General features: G+C 44.2%; 1 protein-coding gene across 1 annotated transcript in view; it reads left to right on the top strand.

The window, feature by feature from the left end:
• Positions 1–671: 671 nt before the first annotated feature.
• The window catches only part of Hira (histone cell cycle regulator-like protein), a 64,858-nt gene continuing 43,312 nt past the window's right edge, over positions 672–22,217 (top strand). Inside the window, exons 1-13 of the mRNA XM_075685743.1 lie at positions 672–926; positions 1,823–1,885; positions 2,740–2,941; positions 4,300–4,394; positions 5,660–5,755; positions 8,774–8,856; positions 8,945–9,022; positions 9,824–9,991; positions 15,217–15,264; positions 15,390–15,446; positions 15,596–15,666; positions 16,131–16,236; positions 20,029–20,316. Coding sequence (XP_075541858.1) covers positions 890–926; positions 1,823–1,885; positions 2,740–2,941; positions 4,300–4,394; positions 5,660–5,755; positions 8,774–8,856; positions 8,945–9,022; positions 9,824–9,991; positions 15,217–15,264; positions 15,390–15,446; positions 15,596–15,666; positions 16,131–16,236; positions 20,029–20,316 — 1,392 coding nt within the window. The 5' untranslated portion in view covers positions 672–889. The remainder of the gene's footprint in view (positions 927–1,822; positions 1,886–2,739; positions 2,942–4,299; positions 4,395–5,659; positions 5,756–8,773; positions 8,857–8,944; positions 9,023–9,823; positions 9,992–15,216; positions 15,265–15,389; positions 15,447–15,595; positions 15,667–16,130; positions 16,237–20,028; positions 20,317–22,217) is intronic.

Genomic DNA, 22,217 nt, shown 5'->3' with positions numbered 1-22,217 from the left:
TTGGCTACAGTTTCGTGTTTTTGACTGGAACCTTTCAAACTCTTTAGAACTACTACTACTACTACTACTACTACTACTACTACTACTACTGCTACTGCTACTACTACTACTACTACTACTACTACTACTACTACTACTACTACTACTACTACTACTACTAATAATAATAATAATAATAAGCTATAAGAGCTACTACATGCTGTTCGCTGTAAAATTGGGCCAGAGTATTTCTAACCTGACTCTCTGTAAGTTTGTATAAAAAAATTAATCCTCACTTTCTTTCTTTCTTCCTTTCTTTCTTTTTTTATTGCTAGGCGGAACCTAATGGGCGCTACTCAATTAAATCGCGCTATGCAACCTCCGGAAATCGTTTCCGCGCTACCTGAAGCACACCGGTCGAGCGATCGAGCTGATGTAAGGACTGCTGACGGACCGTTTTCCCGGTGTTTTCCCTCTATCAAGGCTGTTTGTCGCCAACGGGGCCGATACCACGTTGGCGCACTCACGCCTCAATCATATAGATGCAACCTTGCATAAGCGTTGCATTAGGTCTTCCGAAGTAAAAACAATTGATATTGTAATACACTTCCATGAGACTCGTTCACCGCGCTCCTGATTGCACAAGAAAAACCAACGCGACGAAAAACACCAACTCTCTCAGCATTTTGACCTCTCCAACAGCTTGTTTCGGTTTCGCACTCCACGAAGCACGGCTTATTCTGGCGGCACATCGATTCCCGCTCGTCAACACTGCGTGCATTCATAACCATGGAAGCGAGCGGAGACGCCGAAGGAGGACGACTCGGCATGTGACAAATGTTGCTACGGCGAGTGACTTCAGCCTCGCCCGGTCCTCAGATTTCAGCCTGGTGAAGCAGGAGCAACCGCGATGAAGTTGCTAAAGCCAAGCTGGGTGACCCATGACGGTACGTTTGCGGTGTAGGAGCATTGTTAGGCTTACATTTGCGTGTTTATCAATGGGCAAAGCTCGCCGGTGTCGTATTGGCATGACACAAAGGGAAAATTCTGTGTATAACGGCTTCTTCGTGCGCGATACTTAAACCTATTGCTGCGGTCAGTGCTACTTGAGGAAGAAACGGTGGTCGATATAACGGTACTCCGATATCCTGCGGCAGTAGTGATTACGGATGCGGGTGTACCGCGTCTTCTGGACCAATCTCGACTTCATTTGATCCCCCAGTGCTCGCGAGTGCAATTCTCTGAGACTGCTTTGTGAAACGGAGAACACGAGATTTCAGCGCAGTGGGCATAAATTGGAGATGTCGCGGACACAGTTGTTGTTTACAACGTGTTTGCGAGCAAGCCACGATGTCGCCACCGGCGCGACATTTAGAAAAATCAGTCTAAGCGGCGTGCGTATCCTCGTGTTACAGCATACAAGCCTAGAAGACGTTTAACTCTAAAGGATAAGACATAGTTGTGCCCTTCACGTTGCAACTCCACGGCGCCATCCTTCATTCGTTAGCGACGATGTTCGCCGTTTCTTACTTACTTGGTTACTTCAAGATCTCATACAAACGTCTTTCAAGGGCAGCACCGACAAAAGGTAGTATCATTCTTTTTGTCAGCGTGTTAAAGAACTTCAGGGGGTCAAAATTAATCCGGGGTCCTCCAGTACGGCGTCCCTCGTAGACCATAGGACGGCTTTGGGACGTAAAGCGCCCAATCACTTCACAAATTTTCCGGCATGACTTTAGGATTTTGCTAGATTTTCTGTATGCCGGTTACTTCGAGCGTTTCGCTGTGCCCGGTATGCATCCCGATTGCGTTCAGAGTGCTAATATGGATGTTGAATTTTCAGGTCACCCAATATTTTCTGTGGACATCCATCCTGATGGGTCCAGATTCGCTACCGGAGGCCAAGGTGAGCCCTGAGCATCGCGTTAAAGTGAAAACAGGTGGTTTTGGGTATTCCATATTGTGTAGTCACCTGCAGAACTCACGATTGCAGCTTGTGTAGTCACTTCAGTACGTAATTATAGGTGGCAGCCACATTGCAACCTCCCTGCAACTTTTTTGTCCACAATAGTCTCATGGTACATTCAACTGGTTCCTACGGTCCGTGCTCTGACTCTGTTTGCAGTGATTCAGAGCCCTTTAGAGATTGGAGCTAGAGAAAGTCTGCCCGAGCTGAGCATGCTAGGTACTCCCAGAGCAATTGGAGTAGCCATGTGATAAAATTTCTGTCTGATCTCAGTCACGCTTCCAGCATGAAGGCAAGAAAGCCTTGGAGGGCTCCAAGTGAGAGCATGGCGCTCTAAATGAACCAGGTGAATGTGTTCCGAGTGCTTGATTTCGACTAGCTGAATGTAAACTGCACTGCAAGAGTAGAAGTGAAAGTGCGAAAGTGAAACTGAAAGTGACCAACTGAATGTACCATCAGGAGCCATGTTTTTCCTGTATTGTGGGTAAGTCAGAATACCAGTAATCTCATGGCTGGCATTTTTTGGACATGTGTTGCTTTACCTGCCACAGAGTCGCATGTTGAACATTTGATTGAGTCTCAAAAGTCCTGCCAGTGTACAAGAGAAAGAGAAATTCAAGGATTTCGCTTGCTTTACTTTGGAAACTAGTGTAGTATTTCTGTACCTCCTTTCCCTTTTTGATCTCATGAATGGCAGTTGTGTAGATGTCCTGGCACTTTCTGGAGCTGGTCAACACAGGAACATGACCAGGAAGGAACTTAATCTTTCTTTGTTCTTGTCCGAGGGCAAATAGGCTCGGACTGTGGCCAGATCTGCGTGTGGAACATGGCTCCTGTGGCACGGGAGGAAGAGGAGCTCAGCGATTCGGTGCCGAAGTTGCTGTGTCAGATGGACAACCATTTGGCATGTGTCAACTGCGTCCGGTGGTCCTCGGATGGTCGTCACCTCGCCTCTGGTGGCGACGACAAGGTCATCATGATATGGATGATAGGACGGTAGGGTTCTTTCTCACTTATCTTTTTTTTTTCATCATCTGGTATATAAATGTAATTTCTCCCTCTCCCTGCCGGGCAGTGCTGCCAGACAAAACTCATAGCATAGCCGCTGAATCCCTCAATATAGTCAAGAAAATAGCCATAATTGAATGAAGATCACCACAGAAACTTGCATTCAACGCTACTCAATTTTGACACAAGAAACATGTTTGAATAATTGTTTATTTTATTGTTGCAGAAGACTAAAATTTGTAGTGTGGCTGAATCCGTGCTATTTTCTTGATGCAAAGCACACCTGGTTATGTCAAATTCAATTACAACCTGTCAGGTTCCAATACCTGATATTGTTCTTGAAAGTAGCCTGAAAATGGAAGCCAGTACAGGAGCCAAATCTTTTGTCACTAAAACGTCCTAGAGGTAGTCACTTTGGCAAGCAATGTAGCAAGATGTTTTCTTAGCAGTTCTGCTCTCGGTGTTCACAATTTGGCCTTACGAGCAGAAGTGGACTCGATGGAAAAAACTTGTGGGCAGGCACTCATTCTTTCAGCATTATTTGCACATGTCGTAGTTAAGTGGAGTTAGAAAAAGGGGACACAGCAACACAATGTCAATCAAAAAATGATTGCGTTGACAAACCATCACTGAGATGCTGCATCATGTGGAAGTGAAATTTTTATCCAAGTTGAGTGATCAAGAGATCAAGGCCTTTGCTTTTGGTTGGCGTTCTGTGTGTAACAAAGGGCAAACTTCTCCCTCTTATTGTTGTCTGCACGTAGGTTATTTATCTATTTACCCTTAGAGACCCTACACTGCAGTAATAAACATAATTATATTTTTGCACCGTATAGTTGTAATGGACATAATGAAGTGTTTTGTTTGTGGCTGTTGTATACTTTGGTCTGGTGCCAGAACAATCTAAAGAAAGGTCAGACGTGTTTATGGAAAGGCCACCAACGTACTCGTCCGTAACTACCGTACCTTCCTTCTTTCTTGCAACATTCTTTTTTTTTTTTTGAGTGCCTGTTCGGAGCTGTTTGTTTTGGAAGGCATTCCAATAAAAAAAGGCTTTCCTTTTAAGCATTTCAGTGTAACACGCATTGTGTCATGCACTTTCAGCTCTCATTGAGGTGACTGCAATATTCCTCAGTGTAAGAAAGGGTTTGTCTTCACTTAACACCCTAATATTAAGCTGTGACAAAATAGCATAGGAAGTGAGCATTACAAACAACCATGACTCCTTTTTTGCTGACTACACTTCAGTGAATGCCTTCAACCCTATGGTAGTGACTACTGAACTCCCCGGTGCCTCTGTTCATTTGACACTTGTTGCTAATTCAACTCCCTTTTTTGCCTCCTAGGTACGGCATGAGCTCCTCGGGTATGTTCGGTGGGGGAGGCAAGACCAATGTGGAGCACTGGAAGTGTGTCAGCACTCTAAGGGGCCATTCTGGAGGTAAGCTTCTAGTAGTTGGGGGCAGCTTATACCTTACGGCTCATTCTGCCTGTCTTGCTGGAATCTTGCAGTGAGCGCTTGGATCATGCTTGGATTTCACAAATCCAAATCTACTGTATGAAGAAAAAGCATAAAGGGCCATGTGCTTTGTCAGGTCAACGACAAGTCCCCTTGTCAAAACGTTGGCTCCAGGGTTGTCCCTCTTTGTAACACTGTTGATGAGGGCTGACAGAAGTGACACACGGCTGGTTGATGCAACCTCATCGTCCATTGGCACACCCTGACCATTTACCTCGTGTTACAAGAAGAGTGGCTGGTCATTAAGTTGGGGCTTGGATCGTGTTTGAATTTCGCCGGTCCAGATCTGCCAAAGAAAAGCATAATGTTCGGCTGTTTCTGCATTGGATCACAGTAGAAGATGCCACGCGGTGCTGGCAGAATTGATGCAAAGTTGCACTCTCTCACTCTCTGTCGATGGACCCTAGCCATTTACATGACATTGCAAGAACAGCAGTTGGGCATACCGAGATGTGAAAGTGAGTCCGAGACTGCAGTTCACCTTGAGGTTTATCAGCTTACGGTCTAATTCTGTGTTGCCTTTATCCGTGTCGTCCGTTACACCAGGCAGACTTAAGTCTGTGTATATTTTTTTAATTGGGATTGAAAGCAGTGGCAAGATTTAGTATTACGCTCAACCTCCTGGGACGGTGCTCTAGCAGTACACGAGGGTGGCATATTGGCACCACATAGAATGCGTCGTAACTGACTCTGTGCAGCTTAAAGCAGTGACCTTCAGCTGTCTCTCAATGCTGGCACGATGAGAATTGCCGTAAGCAGTAATGCAAGCATCGCATGTCGATGGTGCATGAGGTGAGACTGAAGAAAGACGGTCGACATTTGTAGTTTGAATCTTACTTTTCCTTTCGCTTGGACTACTGTATGCACTACAGCGTGGTAAGCACATAACTTCTCTTCAGAAACGCTAATGTTGTGCATACTACACTCATGCCAGCAAGGAGAGGCAGAACACTGCCCTGGATCAGAACACTGCCCTGAATTTATTGAGAAGAGCGTGACAGTGTGACCACTAGGCTTCGTTGTTTATACAGTGTAACTCACTGCACACCTCTTCAATGTCTGAAGCTCATCTAAACTTCCACAGGCGGCTTGCATCTTCGATACTGTGGCAGCACTATGGCAGCAACTCACCTCGAGCTTCAATATAAATGTTATCACAATAAGTGCTGTTGCATTGTCATTCGCAGATGTCTTGGATCTGGCCTGGTCTCCATTCGACTCTTGGCTTGCATCGTGCAGTGTCGACAACACTGTGGTAATCTGGAACGCCAAGAGATGGCAAGGTAGGAGAGCTTGCTGGCTTCTTCACTTTAATATGGCAGCTATCAAACTCATTGCGGCATCAGTATTTGTAAACCTAGTGCACTTTCACGTGGAAACAACCTAGTGTACTGCTCGCAGAAGTGTCCCATCAAGGAATGCTATCCATTATTGAATAAACACACCCAACTGCACATGCATTTGTACAAGATAGCACATTGGTCTTGCAAATATGTGTATTCACAGAATATAGTATATGTTGCACGGACTCTCAGTGTAAAAAACATGTCACAGTAAAACCTCATTAACTCAAATTTAACAGGAATGAAAAAGATGTATGAATTAATCAAATGCCAAATAATTCAATGTGTCAAGAAAACAAAAAAAAGTGCTCCATGAAGGAAGCTTTACTTAATGAATAAATCTGCAATCCCTATTTCTATCTTGCACAAAACCTGCTCGTAAGCTGCATTTCTCATCATCTTGCGACTGATTAGCATTTGCAGCACTGAGGGCCTTGCTACTTCCTTCACAGTGCGGCTGCAGCATGAGACCCGTGTGTTCATTCGAGTAGACATACTTGAGGGTCTTACCATATGCACATCGTGGTTATTTTTTCACTTGTTAGATGGTCGGCAACAGATAATTTGTCCATCGCGCTGGTGGGCTTGACGCCATCATGCGGGCTGCATTATAATTGTGCTTTATCCTTGATGATTTGCATTGTGTTTGTGACATTACGCTTGCCTTGCTGAGTCAAAATGAAACTACTGCTCGCCGCAACTGCTGTGGACGAATTCGTCACTATCAACACAGTCATAGATGGTGACCATGCATTTCTGAAGGCACAAGGCCAATGCGGGTCATGCAGACCGTGGTTAACCTGATATAAAAAACAAAAGCTCAGAGCATTTGGGCATTCTTACTGTCCGTGTTTGGTTGGTTGCTGCTGATGGATGCAGCAATGCTGTTTCTGTTCTTTAGTTTCTGTTAAGGCTCTAGCTTCGCTTTTGCTCTTTTGGGTTGCATACGTGTATCTGCGGAACTCACAGTGTATAGAAGCTCTTCCAAATTAAATGTAGCACGGCCAAATACTACCTAATTAGCAAGAGTTTGATGCCAATGTGCGTGCTTGATGGGACCAGAGGGCTAGACTAATTAATGAAGGTCGATTTAATGAGGTTTTACTGTATCTAGAAAGCAGAATCATAAAATGTACAGTCGGACACCGATAATCAGGACATGCTTGGTACTAATTTGGACAGCTTCGGGGCACTACCAATGGCCCCGTACACTTAATGTGTAAAGACAATTGTTAGTTTATGGTCGACGCATATTTTATAGCCCGTCCGTGACATAGTCTGTGCATCGGCGTACAGTCAAACTCAAAACTGGCAGAAATACAGGCGGATTTGGTTGTGCATAAGCGGAAGTACATGCAGCAATGCATCGACCATTTGCACCATGCATGGGGGCCATAAAACGTCAATAAATTGATCCTTTTTGGTTACGTTTTTTTTTTCCGGACATCTGATAGTTCAGACTTAGTTACGTTCCCCGGGCATTATCGGTCGTCAACTGTATTAGTCCGGCTGTTGTGGTTATACAGCAGACTTCCATCAATTTGATTTTTTGGTAAATTTGATCGCTGCCCGAAATTATGGCTTGCGTTCATACATTTTTGTGGGCTCAAACTTTCATTATTTCGATCCTAAAATTTACCCTTGCTGGATAATTCGAACTTTACCAGTCAGCATGCATGTGCCCCTTTAGCAGCAGCATGTCTCGGCGGAGCGCAGGGGACAGTGAATTCGTTCAACATGCGTAATCTCCTGTTGAAAACGCTTATTTTCAGCCTGCCTTAGGAAGATTTTCAAGCAATAACGGTAGCTCACAATGTCTGATTACGGTATTTACCGGATTCTGAAGCACCTTTCTTGTCCCAGAGAATTGGGCTAAAAAATTGCTGGCAAACCAAAACTGTTTGCAGCGTTTGTATGCATAACATGCTGTATTGCGGCGAAGCTGGCTTAAAAAAAAATAAAGAAAGAAAAAGCAGCTAGTGTGCAATACATATTAAACCCTTGCCCATTTTTCTTGCTAAAGAATTGTGTGTGTGGTAGATTTCTGCTTTGGTTGACAACCTCTAATCTCATTTCTACATTAGTTTTCCGCTATGGACACATGGAACACAGGCGTGCATTTAGTTTATGGGCGTTTTTAGAATTGGGGCAAATACTGCCAAACGAACCAGCGGCGTGTTTTGGAATTTTATATGCATCTTGTTGCCTGCTAATACATTCCCTGGGAAAAAAAACAATCTTTTGGCATCAATGTTGAGCACGTCGCCGAACTGCAGTCGTATGATACACTTTCCGGCTGCTTGAAATAAGAAATCTGCTAACCCAGGCTGAATTCGAGTGAGCAAGCGTAAGCTTGTCAAAGCTGCAAGAACGACAGTCCGTGTCTCGGGCCACTCAGCTCGCCAACTCGGCACACCAGCATCTCGTGCAGCAACTATTTGTGAAACATGTCATGTTATGTAGATGACAACTACAGTTCACTCTTTCAAATTTTTTAGTGACTTTGGATATTATGCTTTTTTGGTTATTATGTTTCTTCTCATGGTCTCCTTAGAGAACATGGGGAGGAGGTTCTACTGTATGTGCTAGAAAGGATTTTGGAATAGAAGACAGTAAAATTTGATTGTTTATTAGTTTGAACAAGAAAATACCTAGGTTATATTTAACAAGATCTGTCACTGTGAGACTGCTGTGTAGTTGCATTTTAATGACTGCCTGATCTGTTTCTTTAAGTTTAGAAAATTAGGAATCTGTGCGTTACACAGATCTGTGAAGGTACTTCTTTTATGTGTAGAGGCATTGTTGCTGCCTGTTTTCTCAAGTTTTTTTTTTTTAGCATAACTACAAGTCACTTGTGGCAAAAGCACTATCCCACTTCTCTGGTAAATTTGAGGAGGCAAAGTTTATCAGTGAGGTGACTTCAGCAATATTTCCTCTTCTACACATGGTCTTTTGCAGAAATCCTGGCTGTCTTAAAAGGGCACACTGGACTCGTGAAAGGTGTCTCATGGGATCCAATTGGAAAGTACATTGCGTCTCAGGTGAGGCTCGAGCTTGACACGTCTTCTCACTTTTTTTACGCTTTGCTGTTCGTCATTCTGATTGCGTCACTGTTTGCACTTGTTCCAGTCTGATGACAAGAGCCTACGGGTATGGCGTACTCATGACTGGCAGCAGGAGTGCGTCATCACGGAACCATTCTTAGAGGTGGGCACTATTCATGCTGTTGCGTTGTTTGCTCTTGCCATCTGCAAAAAGATGGTCATGAGGCAGAACATGAACCCTTCGAGTGCGAGGCATCTCTGCCTGCTGCATGCCAGAGCTTCTTGTTCTTTTTAATAGATAATATTAGATTTATCTCTAAATAACTCATTAGTAGGCTTTAGAGGAAACAATATTTGTTGCAATATGTTCAGAACCACTTGATAAGTTTACTGTCTTTACTGTACGTGTTTCTTTCGTGTGCTTTGGTTCTTTAACTTGTTTTTGTTTCAACTATATGCAATCTTATGGAAACCCTGCCACAAGCAATCATTTAATTTCCTCTGACCCCTCTCGAACTGTATGTGACAATGGGAATTTGAGAAAAATGCAACTGTAAGCAGAAATGCGAGGAACCTTATAAGGGCAATGTGAGTTCCTCCTCTTTAGACAGAAAAACCATGTTTGTGAAAATATTAATTACTGCATGATCTCGTAGGAAATTGTAACCGCAGGCCAGTTCATTAAGCATACTTAATATTGTCTGCAGAAATTTGGAAACATCACACTGAAGCCTGTAGCGACACTAGACTCTCAACGGAAACTATCAATTGATGTTTGATAGCTTGTGCTTGGTGTGCTCTTATCTGTGTAGGTTCCGGTGTGGCTTTTTGTAATTCTTGCACACTTGTTTAATTCTCGTTTTATAGTTGAGTTACTTTCTATATTGTTTTTTAAGCAAGCTTAAGAGACTCCTCCAGCTTCAATGTATTGTGTGTTAAATGGATCAATGCATATCTGTTGTAGTGTGGAGGCACCACCCACATCTTGCGCCTAAACTGGTCTCCCGACGGCCAGTACCTCGTCTCTGCACATGCCATGAACAACGCTGGCCCCACAGCCCAAATTGTTGAGCGCGACAACTGGCGTACCAACAAGGACTTTGTGGGTCACCGTAAAGCCGTCACATGTGTGGTGAGTTTTGGTGGCTGCTTGAATGGCTATGAGGATTACGACAGCACATTTGTACAACTTTAACCAGACATCTGTAACACTACTTCTGTGGACCTAATGTGAACTTCCTGGCTGTACAGTAAATGCTAGTTAATTCAGATTCCGCGGGGATGCTACAAAAATTCGAATTATACAAAGTTGTAACTAATGAAAGTCGGAGAAAAAAACGCTCGGTTAAGGCGCGTATATAGTCCAACGTGGCGTGAGCACGTGCACACACACATGCTATATCACTTTGATGGGAACAGCAGCGTTTATACTTTGAAGCAATGGCGTGGTCAATGCAGTCCGACGTCCCAGATATCGAGATGGGGGTGCTGAGAAAAAAGAAAAAAATTCGCAGTTTTGCCTGAAAAGCGAAGCATTGATAGCAAATTAGTAGATAGCTATATGAAGTAAGGATAGTAGTTTTATCAGCCGTATAAACTTGTAAACATTTGCTAACTAAATTAATAGGTATGGTGCCGTGCACGCACAGGTAAACATGAACACAACTCGCTCGATGACCGTGGAAACTGGCCGTTGTAGTGAGGAATCGCGGCAGTAGTAGTGAGCGAATTGACCTTCATACAGCTCTCGCTTCAACGCGAACGAAACGTAGAAAGCACATTGCATATGAAGCTACCGGCACTACGCATACTCTGCAAGTATTGCAGATAGCTTTGAAGAAGAGGCCCACACAGGCCGGCACGTTGGCCATGTCGCAGATTGCTTTCAAGATACGGTGCCTGCATGACCACGCTGTAAGCAGCAGCCGCCAGAGAAGACCCCCCCCCTCCGCCTCACCCTTGTGCCTCGCGCGTGACAGGAGAGGGCCACCCCGCCTTCCTTGCTTGCTCACGCAAGATTGAGCCACGTACAGCGGCTCACCCTCGTACGCATTCACTCGCACATACAGCATACGGTGCACGGCGACGATTTTATCACCCTTGAGCTATTCACGGAAGCTTAGAGGAGAGAAGCAACCTGCAACAGAGGCATTGGCCATGCCTGGCCAGACAAAAACGCCTGTCTCTGTCCAGTTAGGCCTAAACAAAGGGCCGCGAATGGAAAAAGCAAAGGTGCGCGATCCCCGCGCGGCGATGCCACTGTCGTCAACGTGCTCCCGTGCACTAACACTCTCCCCATCCATGATGGCGTGGAGTTCAAATTATCGGTGACGGTGTAGATTTCAGTATGAATTGGCGGGATGTGTTACATATTGCTTTCAATACATTGCTGGACGGAGCGTGGCGGCTACTTCGAATTATCCAAAATTTCGAGTTAACGAGTTGTAAATGAACAAGCTTTTACTGTACAACACGCATTGTTAGGTACTACAGCAGAACCACACTGATATGATTTCGTTCCGTATGATTTCCCGGTGCCAGTGTTCACAATTGAGAACACAAAAAATGAGCAAATACAGTCACACTTCTTTTTTACTAGTTAATATGTTCTCGGACCACATAATCTTTTGGCACCAACGTTCACTACATTGCCAAACTGGGATCATGCAATACAGTTTCCGGCTGCTAGATTGCCCGTAAACAAGAAAAGGTGGGAGGTGTGCGCGATCGAGAGCAGTAGGCACCCACCACGGCAACTTCCGTGCATGCGAAATGTGAAAATGCCAGCATGGGCTTTGTTTCCTGTTCCGGTATGAGCAAATCGCCTTGCGGATTGTCACACGTCACATTCACAGCTATCGCCGCTAAAACCATTGCAGTAAGCATCTTCACCTATCTGTTTCACAGTGCGCGTTGTGTAGCGCCATTGGAAGCATACTGCATGCTTTTAATACACGATAACCCAAGCATGTTGCCATTCCCTGCTGCAGGCGGCGCTAGGTAAGTGTCATGTTTTGCTCTGGCAACCATCATATTTCGCCGTCGCCCACTGGCTCAATTTTGTTTCAGTTTCACGTCTCAGGTTGCTTGGGCCCTGCCAGCTCGAGGCACGTTGTCGTCTCATGCCACAATGATTTTTGCCAGATAGGCGTGTGACAACTTCCTGCGAAAATTTGCTACCAGTTGAAGCTGCTGACCCTGGCTGAATTCGAACGGTGCCAACATAAGCTTCTTGAAGTCATAAAACAACAATGTGTGTTTTGGGCCACTTAGGCCCCACCAGCTTGGTGCCCGTCAGTGTCTTATGCTGCAACGATTTGTGTAACACTTCGCATTATGTAGATGTCAACTGCAGTTGGGGTCTACCAAATTTTTTAGTGACTTTGGATCATAAATTTTTTCTTGCATTGTTTTCCAAAGTGTGTTAACGAGGTTTTACTTTAGTTAAAGAGAAGATGGCCGAAGCTAGCACTTACATTCAGCTGCACTGATTGATCAAAGGTCATTTCTATTATTGGGACATATGATTAGGAACCCAGGGCATGCTTCGGTGAAGTCTAACAGGAGCAGTGTTGTCGCAGACAGTAGTCTTGTTGCAAAGGGCTCCTCAATCCTCGGGTAGTGTTGGCCCAGCGGCCTAGCGCTTTACCAGGTAGATCATCAGAGAAAGGGCCAGGCAGTGACAAGGCACAAAACAAGGCATTTATTTATATCGTTACGTAATGAGCAGTCAGCTCAACCAGCAGCTTATGTTTTTGAAAGGTAAAGGTTGTTGTGCTAGCGAGGCTCGCTGCTGTTTGAGCTTCCTGGGAACACTCTTGTGAAGTTGAGGGGGCTAATTGTTGGCCTTATGCGCTGTCGGTGCTCAGTCATCATATCATGTCTGGGCATGTCAGCTCTTTAGCCACCACGCTGATGCCTTCCCGCATCAAACATTACTCTCTCTCTCGCATGGAGCACGTAGTAGAAGGAAAGGGATGTTTCGCACTGGGGCACGACAAATGCAGACATGCTCAATAATGTTCGCCACTGGAAACAAGGGCCTTTCGGCTGTTTGAAGTCTGAGGAATAGCCTGAAGTACTTGGCATCGTTTTTGGTCGCATGACATGAATGTTCATCTCAAAAGGAAGCTGTAACAGTCTGCAGAATACGTGAAAACAGGCTGAGCCTTTTTACAGTGAGGGTGTCCGAGGCGTTTGTGACCTTGAGGACTTGATCTTGTGGAATGTTGCCTCTTCAATTTAATATATTCTTCTTAATTAGCGCACGTGATACAACAGTCTGTACGCAACCCACCTAAATTTGAGACCATAGTGCAAGTAATTGTACGCATTACTGTTCTTGTTAGGTGTGGGCATCTGGTTCTTTGGGACACAACTCTTTTAATTTAGCATGATTTGCACCTTTAGTAGCTACTGTGATATTGGTGTCCGCTACGAAAAAGTGATATCTATAACTTCTGTTAATTCGAACCTGATGGGGCCGACGAAATTGGTCAAATTATTCGGCGAGTCGAATTAAACAAGATGCAAAAAAGACTCCCAAGCACACCACTGATTCATTTGGCATTATTTGCCCTCTAACACGCCCCCAAATCAAGCGCGTGCACGCATTCTGTGTCCGAAGTAAAAAACGAATGTAGAAATGACATGAGAGCTCCTAAACAAAGTAGAAACCTAATGCACATCCAATTTTATAGCAAGAAAAATGGGCAAGGGTCTAGTGCTGCACAGTGGTGGCCGATTTCCTAAAGTCAGCTTTCCTGCAATACGTCCGTGTTGTGTGATAAAGCGTACAAACTCTGAAGGCGGTTTTTGTTTCATGTCCAACGGCACCGCACTGGCAATTTTCAGCCCCCTTTTTTTTTTTTTTTTTTAAGGCTGGTTGGTAATATGATATTATGAGCTGTAGTCTTTGCTCGAAAATCCTCCTAGGGCAGGCTGGAAATAGGCGTTTTCAATAGGCGATGATGTGTGTTCAATGAATTGGCTGTCTTTTAAGCTCTGTCGAGACTGATACTGCCACTCAGTGGGTGTTGTCGGGGTCACCATAGGGGTCAGGCCCATGCATACCAACTGGTCAAGTTTGAATTACTTTGTGAAAGCCAATTTTAGGATTGAAATAATGAAAGGTTGAGCCTATAGATATGCATGGGCACTGGCTGGGACCTTTGGTCATGATTGAGTTAACCAAAACATCTAATTAACCGGAGTCAAATTAATGTAAGTCTACTATATTTGTGGCCTCTACGACAAACTACTATTCATCATGCCAGAGCAGTGAACTGTCGCATCGTGCCACGTTGTTGTGCTGGCGTTGCATCTCGGAAAAGCGGAAATTAAAAAAAAGAAATTGTCTGCGGCTCAGTGAAAAAAGATATGTGCAGCTGCATATTCCACAACATTAGGAACTTCTATGAGCACCTCCTCTTGGACTGCTGTGCGTGAGTACCGAGGCACTTGCTGCAGCTTCTGCAATGCTTTTGAGGGAGGCTCACGCGTACGCACAACAGCGCAGAGGGCTTTATGGCGGCACCCAGGTAGCTCTTGTAGGGAACATTTCGCCTGACGAGACCTCGGGTGTGAAAGCATGATGTCAGTAGTGCTGTGTAATCACTTTTTGTGACAGGCCATTAATGGGCAGAGTGCAGTAAACTCTCAGTTGTTAAGTAATATTCCAGAATAACAAACATTCAGAAAATCCCCGGTGGTTTCTGTATGCATTCTGCACAAAAATCTTTCAGTTAAACGAATTTGTTAATAGTGAATATTTCAGTTGGAATGAACTTTATCAGTGGACTCTGGCAACACTTTGAAGCAACACTTTGAAGCAACACTTCGTTTGAACACTGGGTGCAGCATGACAGTGAGCATGTTACCGGTGCTGAACTATCAAATCTGGAAATTGTTTCCAGTGTTCATCCCAAAGAAGAAGAGCATGATGAGGAAGATGCAATGCCAGAGGCAGATTCAAATCCTGTACTCTAGGATGCCTTGGCAACGAGCTGTGCCAGAGAAAGTGCCCAAAAACATAGAATCTCAGGACACCTTTGTTGCTTCTTGCATTTTACGAGCACCAGGGCAAATGAAAATTCCAGATTTTTTTTTTTTGAAAATGAGATAGGTAGTAACATAACTTTTATACACTTCGTATATGTTGATTTACGCAACTCCATAAATTGCATTTCACACTTTTTACTAAATATCTGCTGTTGCCCTATTCACGCTGTTCCATATTCTAGTGAATATTCAGTTCAGTGAACTTTCACTTACAGTGAACTACAGTGAGAGTTCACTGTAGTCGCTTTTCCATTGAATGTTGTCTGAGTAAATGTTGCTTGATTTTTCATTTCACAGAGATTCAACCCACACATCCGATCGAGGGTAAACAAGGACAACAACAAGGTGTGTGTCACATGGCTGTAACTTTTTCTTCAATTTAGGATTTGCACTTCACCCATTTTCTTCAGCCTCTATCATGCTTGGGATGAACTTATGAAAACTAACATTGTTGGGTCTCATTTCTCCAGACACAGACATTTTGCTGCTGTGCCATTGGAAGTCGGGACAGGTCTCTGTCTGTCTGGGTGAGCAAATGCATATTTTATGAATTAACTAGTTTGTTTGTTTAGTTACTGCCTCTTTAATTTCAGTCTTTGTGGCCTTGTGTTTTCTTTGGAAGCTTTACTGATGCCTGAATACATGGTGCGTGCTCATGTCTTGTCTCTTATTGCAGCTAACCTGCCTGAAGCGACCTCTTGTGGTGGTGCATGACCTCTTCTCAAACTCTGTGTTGGACATATCCTGGTATGTTGACATTCAAAAGTAATTTGAATGATTTACTGCGATGCAGATTGTGCGATACTTCATACATGCATGCATTGGGTATCAGTGGCCTGTTTTTATTAGCTTATACAGCCAAGCTGGAGGGAAACCTTTACAGAATGGAATCAATCGTAAATGCTTTCTGGCTTGTGGCTTATGTAACATTTTTGTCAATGAGCAGTTATGTCACCCTTCACATGTGTAAATAGGAGCAATGCCATTTGTTTACGCAAGTGAGCATAACAATAAGAGCATGTGTTTTTGCTTGAATAGATGGTTGGTGTTTCGTTCTAGCCTAACAGTACAAAGTGAAATTCACAGTAGTTCAATTAGAAAAACAAACACTGTCCTGACCATCTATACATTTTGCTTCGGGCATTTCTTGAGGCCAAAACGTTTAAGCACTGCTGGTATGACAAACAATGCATCTGGGTTTCATGTTTCAGGAGCCAAGAAGGCAACCAGTTACTTGTGTGCTCGTGGGATGGCACCGTGGCTTATATCGACTTCACTGGGGAGGAGATTGGGATGCCAATTAGTCAAGATGAACGAGTAAGGAAACAGCGTGTCTGTAAAGCTTTTTGTGTAATGTGCACAGGTTGATGATCAAAGCCAACAAAAATACAGCAACTTTGTCACTACAGTCAATGTCGGATTTTTCCGATTTCCTAGGGGCTGTCTGAAAAAATGAATTAATTTCTTTTACTCCCTCCAAGGGATCAGATTGCCACAAGCATGCCCAAAATAGCTCTGAATGCCTGCAGTGCACTTACTAGGTGTACCAGGGCTCGTACCGTGACAGGAGATGGCAACTGTACACGTCTATGATTGAAGAATACATACTGTGTCACATGACAATGGTCCCTTCCTGTTCTGCTTCACCGCAATGCATTGTGTATGCTTGACCACGTAACAGCGCCGTATTGAAGCGAAGCTGACTTTTTGGAAGTGGCATTATGCAATGCTCGATCTTTGCCATACTTTCTGCGCTTCGAAGTGATTCGTGACAATGACAAAGATGAAGTCTGCGCCATTGATGACGGCGGTGACTTATTTCAATGAAAAACACGGCACTGAACAGCAGGAAGCTTGATAGCAAACGTCAAAGCAGTCAGGCCTAGCATAGCTGTGGTGGCTACGGCTGCCAGCTGATCGGCGTAAGAGAGCGCTGGTTTGATGCTGCAAGATAATCAAATGGTGGCAGTGGTGGCTTTGATCAATGCTAATTTCAAACCTGTGGTAACAGCAAAAAGTCCGGTAAATTGGGTGGCGAAAAGTTTCAGCATCCAAAATTTCAGACGTTCTTGTACATTCACTCTATGGGCTTTGTGGCAGTACCGTGAAGGCATACGAGTTATTGGGCATGTGAAAAAAAATGTTTCTTCATTGTGCATACATACTTTCTTTAACCTATTTCGGGTGATCACTGCGATTTCATGACATACCAGCTTCTATATCAAGTCGGAACATTTAAATGAGACACACCACCATCCAGACATAACTTTTAGTTCAGCAATACAGTCGAACCCACTTACAACAGTATTCAAGTGTCACGAAAATTCTATTGTTATAACCAATAATTGTTATAACCAAACTCCATGAAAAAATCAAAATAGGGGGATGGTAGAGCTGATGTGAAAAAACTATAATGACGGGGAGGCTATTGCCCCTCCCCACCACCTTCCTCCATTCGGCTGCTGATTGTGTTCACTAATTTAACTGCTTCCTGGGCGCTCTGATCGCATGCAACAAGCCGCGGCTGTCGGTGTTAAAGAATGGCACTGCTATAACAACTGCAAAGAGGTGTCACAGGTGGCAAGCGATATGCGACCACTGCTGAGGCATCGCATTGGTGGCTCCAAAAGGGGCCTTTCAAAAAAATGCGAGAAGACTGCCGCAGCAGCCTGTCAGCTTGAGAAATCCAGAAGAAACCCTGAGGAGAGATCGCCACAAGCATCTTGCCACACACTTTTTCTGGCTTGCACGAGAAAAGCCTATGTCCGTCAACCTTGCATGCTTTACGTGAAGCTTGCCAACATCCTTCTCCAAGGCATCCAGGTGCTCCACATAGTGCAGCATAAGGTTCCTTGCAAAAACGAAGCCTCGGAGGGACTGAATCATCTGCCGGGTCTCCTGTGAGGACAACGTTGAGGCAACCTGCCCTACTGCAGGTCCCATTTCAGTTTCTAACTATGGGACCTCCTTCTGTATATACTTATAATGTAATTGTCCCCATTTTTGTCATCAATAAAACTGATTCTGATTCTGTGTCATCGCTGCCATCATCATCATCGCTATCTGATGCAAGTATGATCGTGACGAACGTCTCATCGGAGAAGCACTAAGTTTCCAAATCTATAGCTATGCGCTTTCTTTTCATCGGCAACGTCGTGCATTGCCGATGGTCAGTGGGCGGATCAGCCATATTCCGTTTCGGCGGCGAGTCAAGTGAGGCTGAGAAACCGTGTGGCCAGGAATGATTTTGACGCAACCAACAACGACGAGCGAGAGCGATTAAGCTGTTTGCAGAACTGCGCTGAATGAGGAGCCAGCGAGCAACATGCGAGCAGTCTGCTTGTGGCGCCGTTAGTCCATAGGTATTTTGGAGGGTGGGGTGGCGTAGAGCTATGGGCGCAGCTCATTCTTGTTTGGAGGGGTGGAAGGGTGATGGGAGAGAGCTATGCGGAGATTACTCGAAAATGAGCATGTGGCGACTGTTGGAGCAGTGGCCCATCGTGCAGCGGCTTGAATTTCTCTTTTTTTTTTCTTTTCACGGATTTCACATTTCACTACCTTTTGGCTCGGACACCCAGCAGCCAGACTTCGTCGTTATAACCTTTAATGCGGCATCGGGGCAGTGTAGTAAGTGGGTTATTCCACCGTGGAAAACATACAAAAGTTGACGGGGCAGCAGCTTCTCATTGTTATAACCGATATATTGTTAAAATGAGTATTGTTAAAGTGGGTTTGACTGTACCTATCAGCACATTACCTTTTTGCTTTTTGCACCAAATCACTGTGTTTTCAACAAAATTGTGCTATGAAAGGAACACGTGCAACTGCATCCCACAACTTATAACTCAGAGCGGGATGTTTAAGCGAAAGTAATTTGTATTCTAGCATCATTTGTTTTAATCATCTGGATATAACATAAGTCTCTGACCGATTATCTGGACAACAGTAATTCAGAGACGCTTCACTATTCGGACAACTCTGTGGCAACACCCATAGACGTAAGGTGTAAGGAAAACCGAAATTTCATACACCTTACAGATCAGAAATAGCAATATTTTGTTTTGGCACATCTCTAGCATAGTCATCAGCCATGTCGCCGGCACCTCCTCGAAACCGAAACTAGTGAAGCCTAGTTGATGTAGTAGTCTATGTAGTAGTAGTAGTAGTAGTAGTAGTCTCGGTTCCATGTCACTCTTATCATCACCGTTCATGACTAGCATGCGCTTCTCACCCCCCTTGAGATTTTGGGCTAGTATGCAGTCTGTCCAGGCTGCATACTACCCGAAAAAGATTTCCAACAGATGAGCAAAGTAAAATGTTTGCCTTTGCAAGACAAAACTTCCCGTCATGTTAGATGTTTTGAAGTAAAAAAAAAGAAAGGATTGAGAGCACCCTTTAGAGCTACAACAGCTTTTACTGGCACGCTACACGTGCTGTCAGTTTTTGATGAAAAACTCGCACGTTTTCACCTTCTGATAGAAGATGATCCTAAGGTATATATATTCGATTATTCCTATCACAAAGGCGAACAAATTTGAAATGGGGTTTAAGCAAGAAAACACAAATTGTAAGAGGTTAAAGGAGTTCTCAGACCTGGTCCTCGTGTGTCAGATGTTTGTTAAAAACAACTAACTGTTGACCTAATGGCCAATTGTATGAGGGCTCAATTTCTCAGCATACAGTAGTACAGTATGATTAACTATATTGTTTTGTTTTCACACTATCAGTTCAGAAAGTAAGATGCTCACATGGGCTAGTTGACTATATTTCATGTTGCAAACAGCATAAGAGACATTTGGGAAGAAGCCGACGATGCTGCACATATTTTGTCGATGTCTTTGCACTATTTGCAGTATGGAAAGTGCTTTATTTCATCCTTGATCGAAGCAGGCTAGTGAGGCTGCTTCGATCAAGAATGAAATAAAGCACTTTGAACTAATCCATACTAGGCTGCTTTGATCAAGGACGAAGTAAAAAATGTGCACTCATGGTGTCTCATCTACATTTTATTTTTCCACGTCTCTTGTGCTTTTGATGATGTTTGAGAGAATCGAGAGCATTGAGGCGATCTCTATGTTCATGTGTCCAACTCTGCTGCTGCCCTGACAGAACTTGTGGCACCAGAAATTGTACGGCAAAAGCTTGTCGGGTCCGGGAAGCCAGCAGCGGCAATCAGGTGCCACCTTAGTGGAAGACCCCGAGGTGCTGAAGGCCCAGGAGCAGTACTCGAAAGCACAGCAGCAGCAGAGGACGGCCTTGACTCTGTCCAAGGAAGTCAATGGCGTCGCACCTTCTGCGAGCCCAGCTACGAGCAATGTGCCTACGAGTTCAGCCAACTCGGTGGTGCGCCCCATCAACACCAACAGCAACAGCAGTCGTCCCCTGCCACATATTAAGGTGAAGCAGCAGAGAGACACTGTCGAGGGTTAGGTCTTGACCACTTTGCTGTCCTTACCATGAAATGCCCTGAAGTGTTTCGTTTGAGGCCACATAAAATGTTGACAAACAAAGGAACATTCATTGTGAAGCCAGGTTATTGTCCGCACCTGGGGTCTCAAAACTGTGTCCTGCTTTGAGCCACATACATGACACAAAGGTAGCGTTGCCAGGAACTGCACTCTATTATGTTTGAAAGATGGGGGAGAGCTTTCAGAGGCCGAGGTCAATTTGTGGGGAATGAAAAAAATCAAGCGGAGTGCACAGGGTCTGAAGAGTGGGCCATGTTTTTGAGACTCCTGTTCTACACCTTAAGTTCCTGAACTGGCTGTAGCTTTCCTTTAATGAGTTCCACAAGTGTTCTTTTGGAATACCGCCATTCTATAATGATACCATAATCAAATTCACGCTATGCCACTGCTCTCATTTTTATTTCTATTTAACAAATGTACAATCACTGGATTGATCGAACAGTGCCATTCTATAATGATACCATAATCAAATTCACGCTATGCCACTGCTCTCATTTTTATTTCTATTTAACAAATGCACAATCACTGGATTGATCGAACAGTGTGTGTGTGTGTGTGTGTGTGTGTGTGTTTGTTGATGTGCCTTGTGTTGGTCTTTCTTCATGCGTGGTATCTCATGTTCTTGGCTCTGTCCGAAAGTTAGTGATGGTCTGTGAAGCCACAAATTTGAGGACTCCCCAACTGGGTTGTGGTCTTTCACATCATTCTACATTCTTTGTTGAAATGCATAAAATGTGCTTTAAGGGGGGACATGGCTCTTTGGGACGAAAAAAAATCGGGAAAAAGTCGACTTTTGGAAAATGAAATTTTTGAAATCTGCAGCTATTGTTCTGCAACTACACAAAGTTTCTCGACTCTTGAATCAATATTTTAGCCACAAAATCGCTTTATTTTGTCGATACCTGCAGAATTTCAACTGAAGTTATTGCAAAAACGGTATTTTTTCGCGAAGCGCAGCTGCCGTTTCACGCATAGTAGCGCGGACATCTTGGTGTCATTTGAAAGAGCAATCTTTCTTCAAATTCTCGCCAACTCCGGCTCCATGCTGCCATTGGCTTCCTCAAATTTCTGTACCAAAAGAGAGTCCCAGCGCGGCCCCTTATTGGTTGTTAAGCGCATGTGACCTGTGCTCAGCATACGATTGGCGGGATTCCATTCTCGTTGTCTGCATTGCACTCATCCGTGTGGTCGGCTGTGCGCCATCATGTCCAAGCGTCGAGTCATTGTGAGTGAAGTGACACCGTACTACGCAATGGCCTGTAAGAAATTTTATAAGAGGAATAAGTTTGGTGCAAAAAAGGTGCAACGTGGGCTTATCGACAACTTTAAGAAGCCTAGCGTGACAGATCCGGATGTCAAAGTCGTCGCAGCCCTCTCCGCACCTGCGTCTGCTGATGCCGCCGATGTAGGCCTAACAGACCCGTCACCGTGCGAAGGAGCCAAATTCGCGATACTAAGTTCCTGAAGCCCGCAGAATTGGAAGAGGGCAAAAAAAGAACCCAAGAAAAGCTCCAGCGGCTGTCTTCCACTCCGACGGAAAGGAAGAGAGATCTTCTGACTGATAACACCGATGCCGCAGCTGAACCCATTGAATCACTTGGTTCTACTATACTAAGTATAGTTCTATAGTAAGTATAGTAAGTATATTTAGTTACTACTATAGTTATTATATTATATTAGTTATTACTATAGTATTAGTTACTACTATAGTAAGTATAGTTATAGTATAGTAAGTATAGTAAGTATAGTTCTACTACTAAGTGTAGTACTATGTCTTTACTATAGTAAGTTTAGATGCGGTGAACATACTGCTTGCGTGAATCGAGTGCA

The sequence above is a fragment of the Dermacentor variabilis genome, chromosome 3 (assembly GCF_050947875.1).
Source record: "Dermacentor variabilis isolate Ectoservices chromosome 3, ASM5094787v1, whole genome shotgun sequence".
Classification (NCBI taxonomy): domain Eukaryota; kingdom Metazoa; phylum Arthropoda; class Arachnida; order Ixodida; family Ixodidae; genus Dermacentor; species Dermacentor variabilis.
This window is presented reverse-complemented; position numbering and strand designations above follow the sequence as displayed.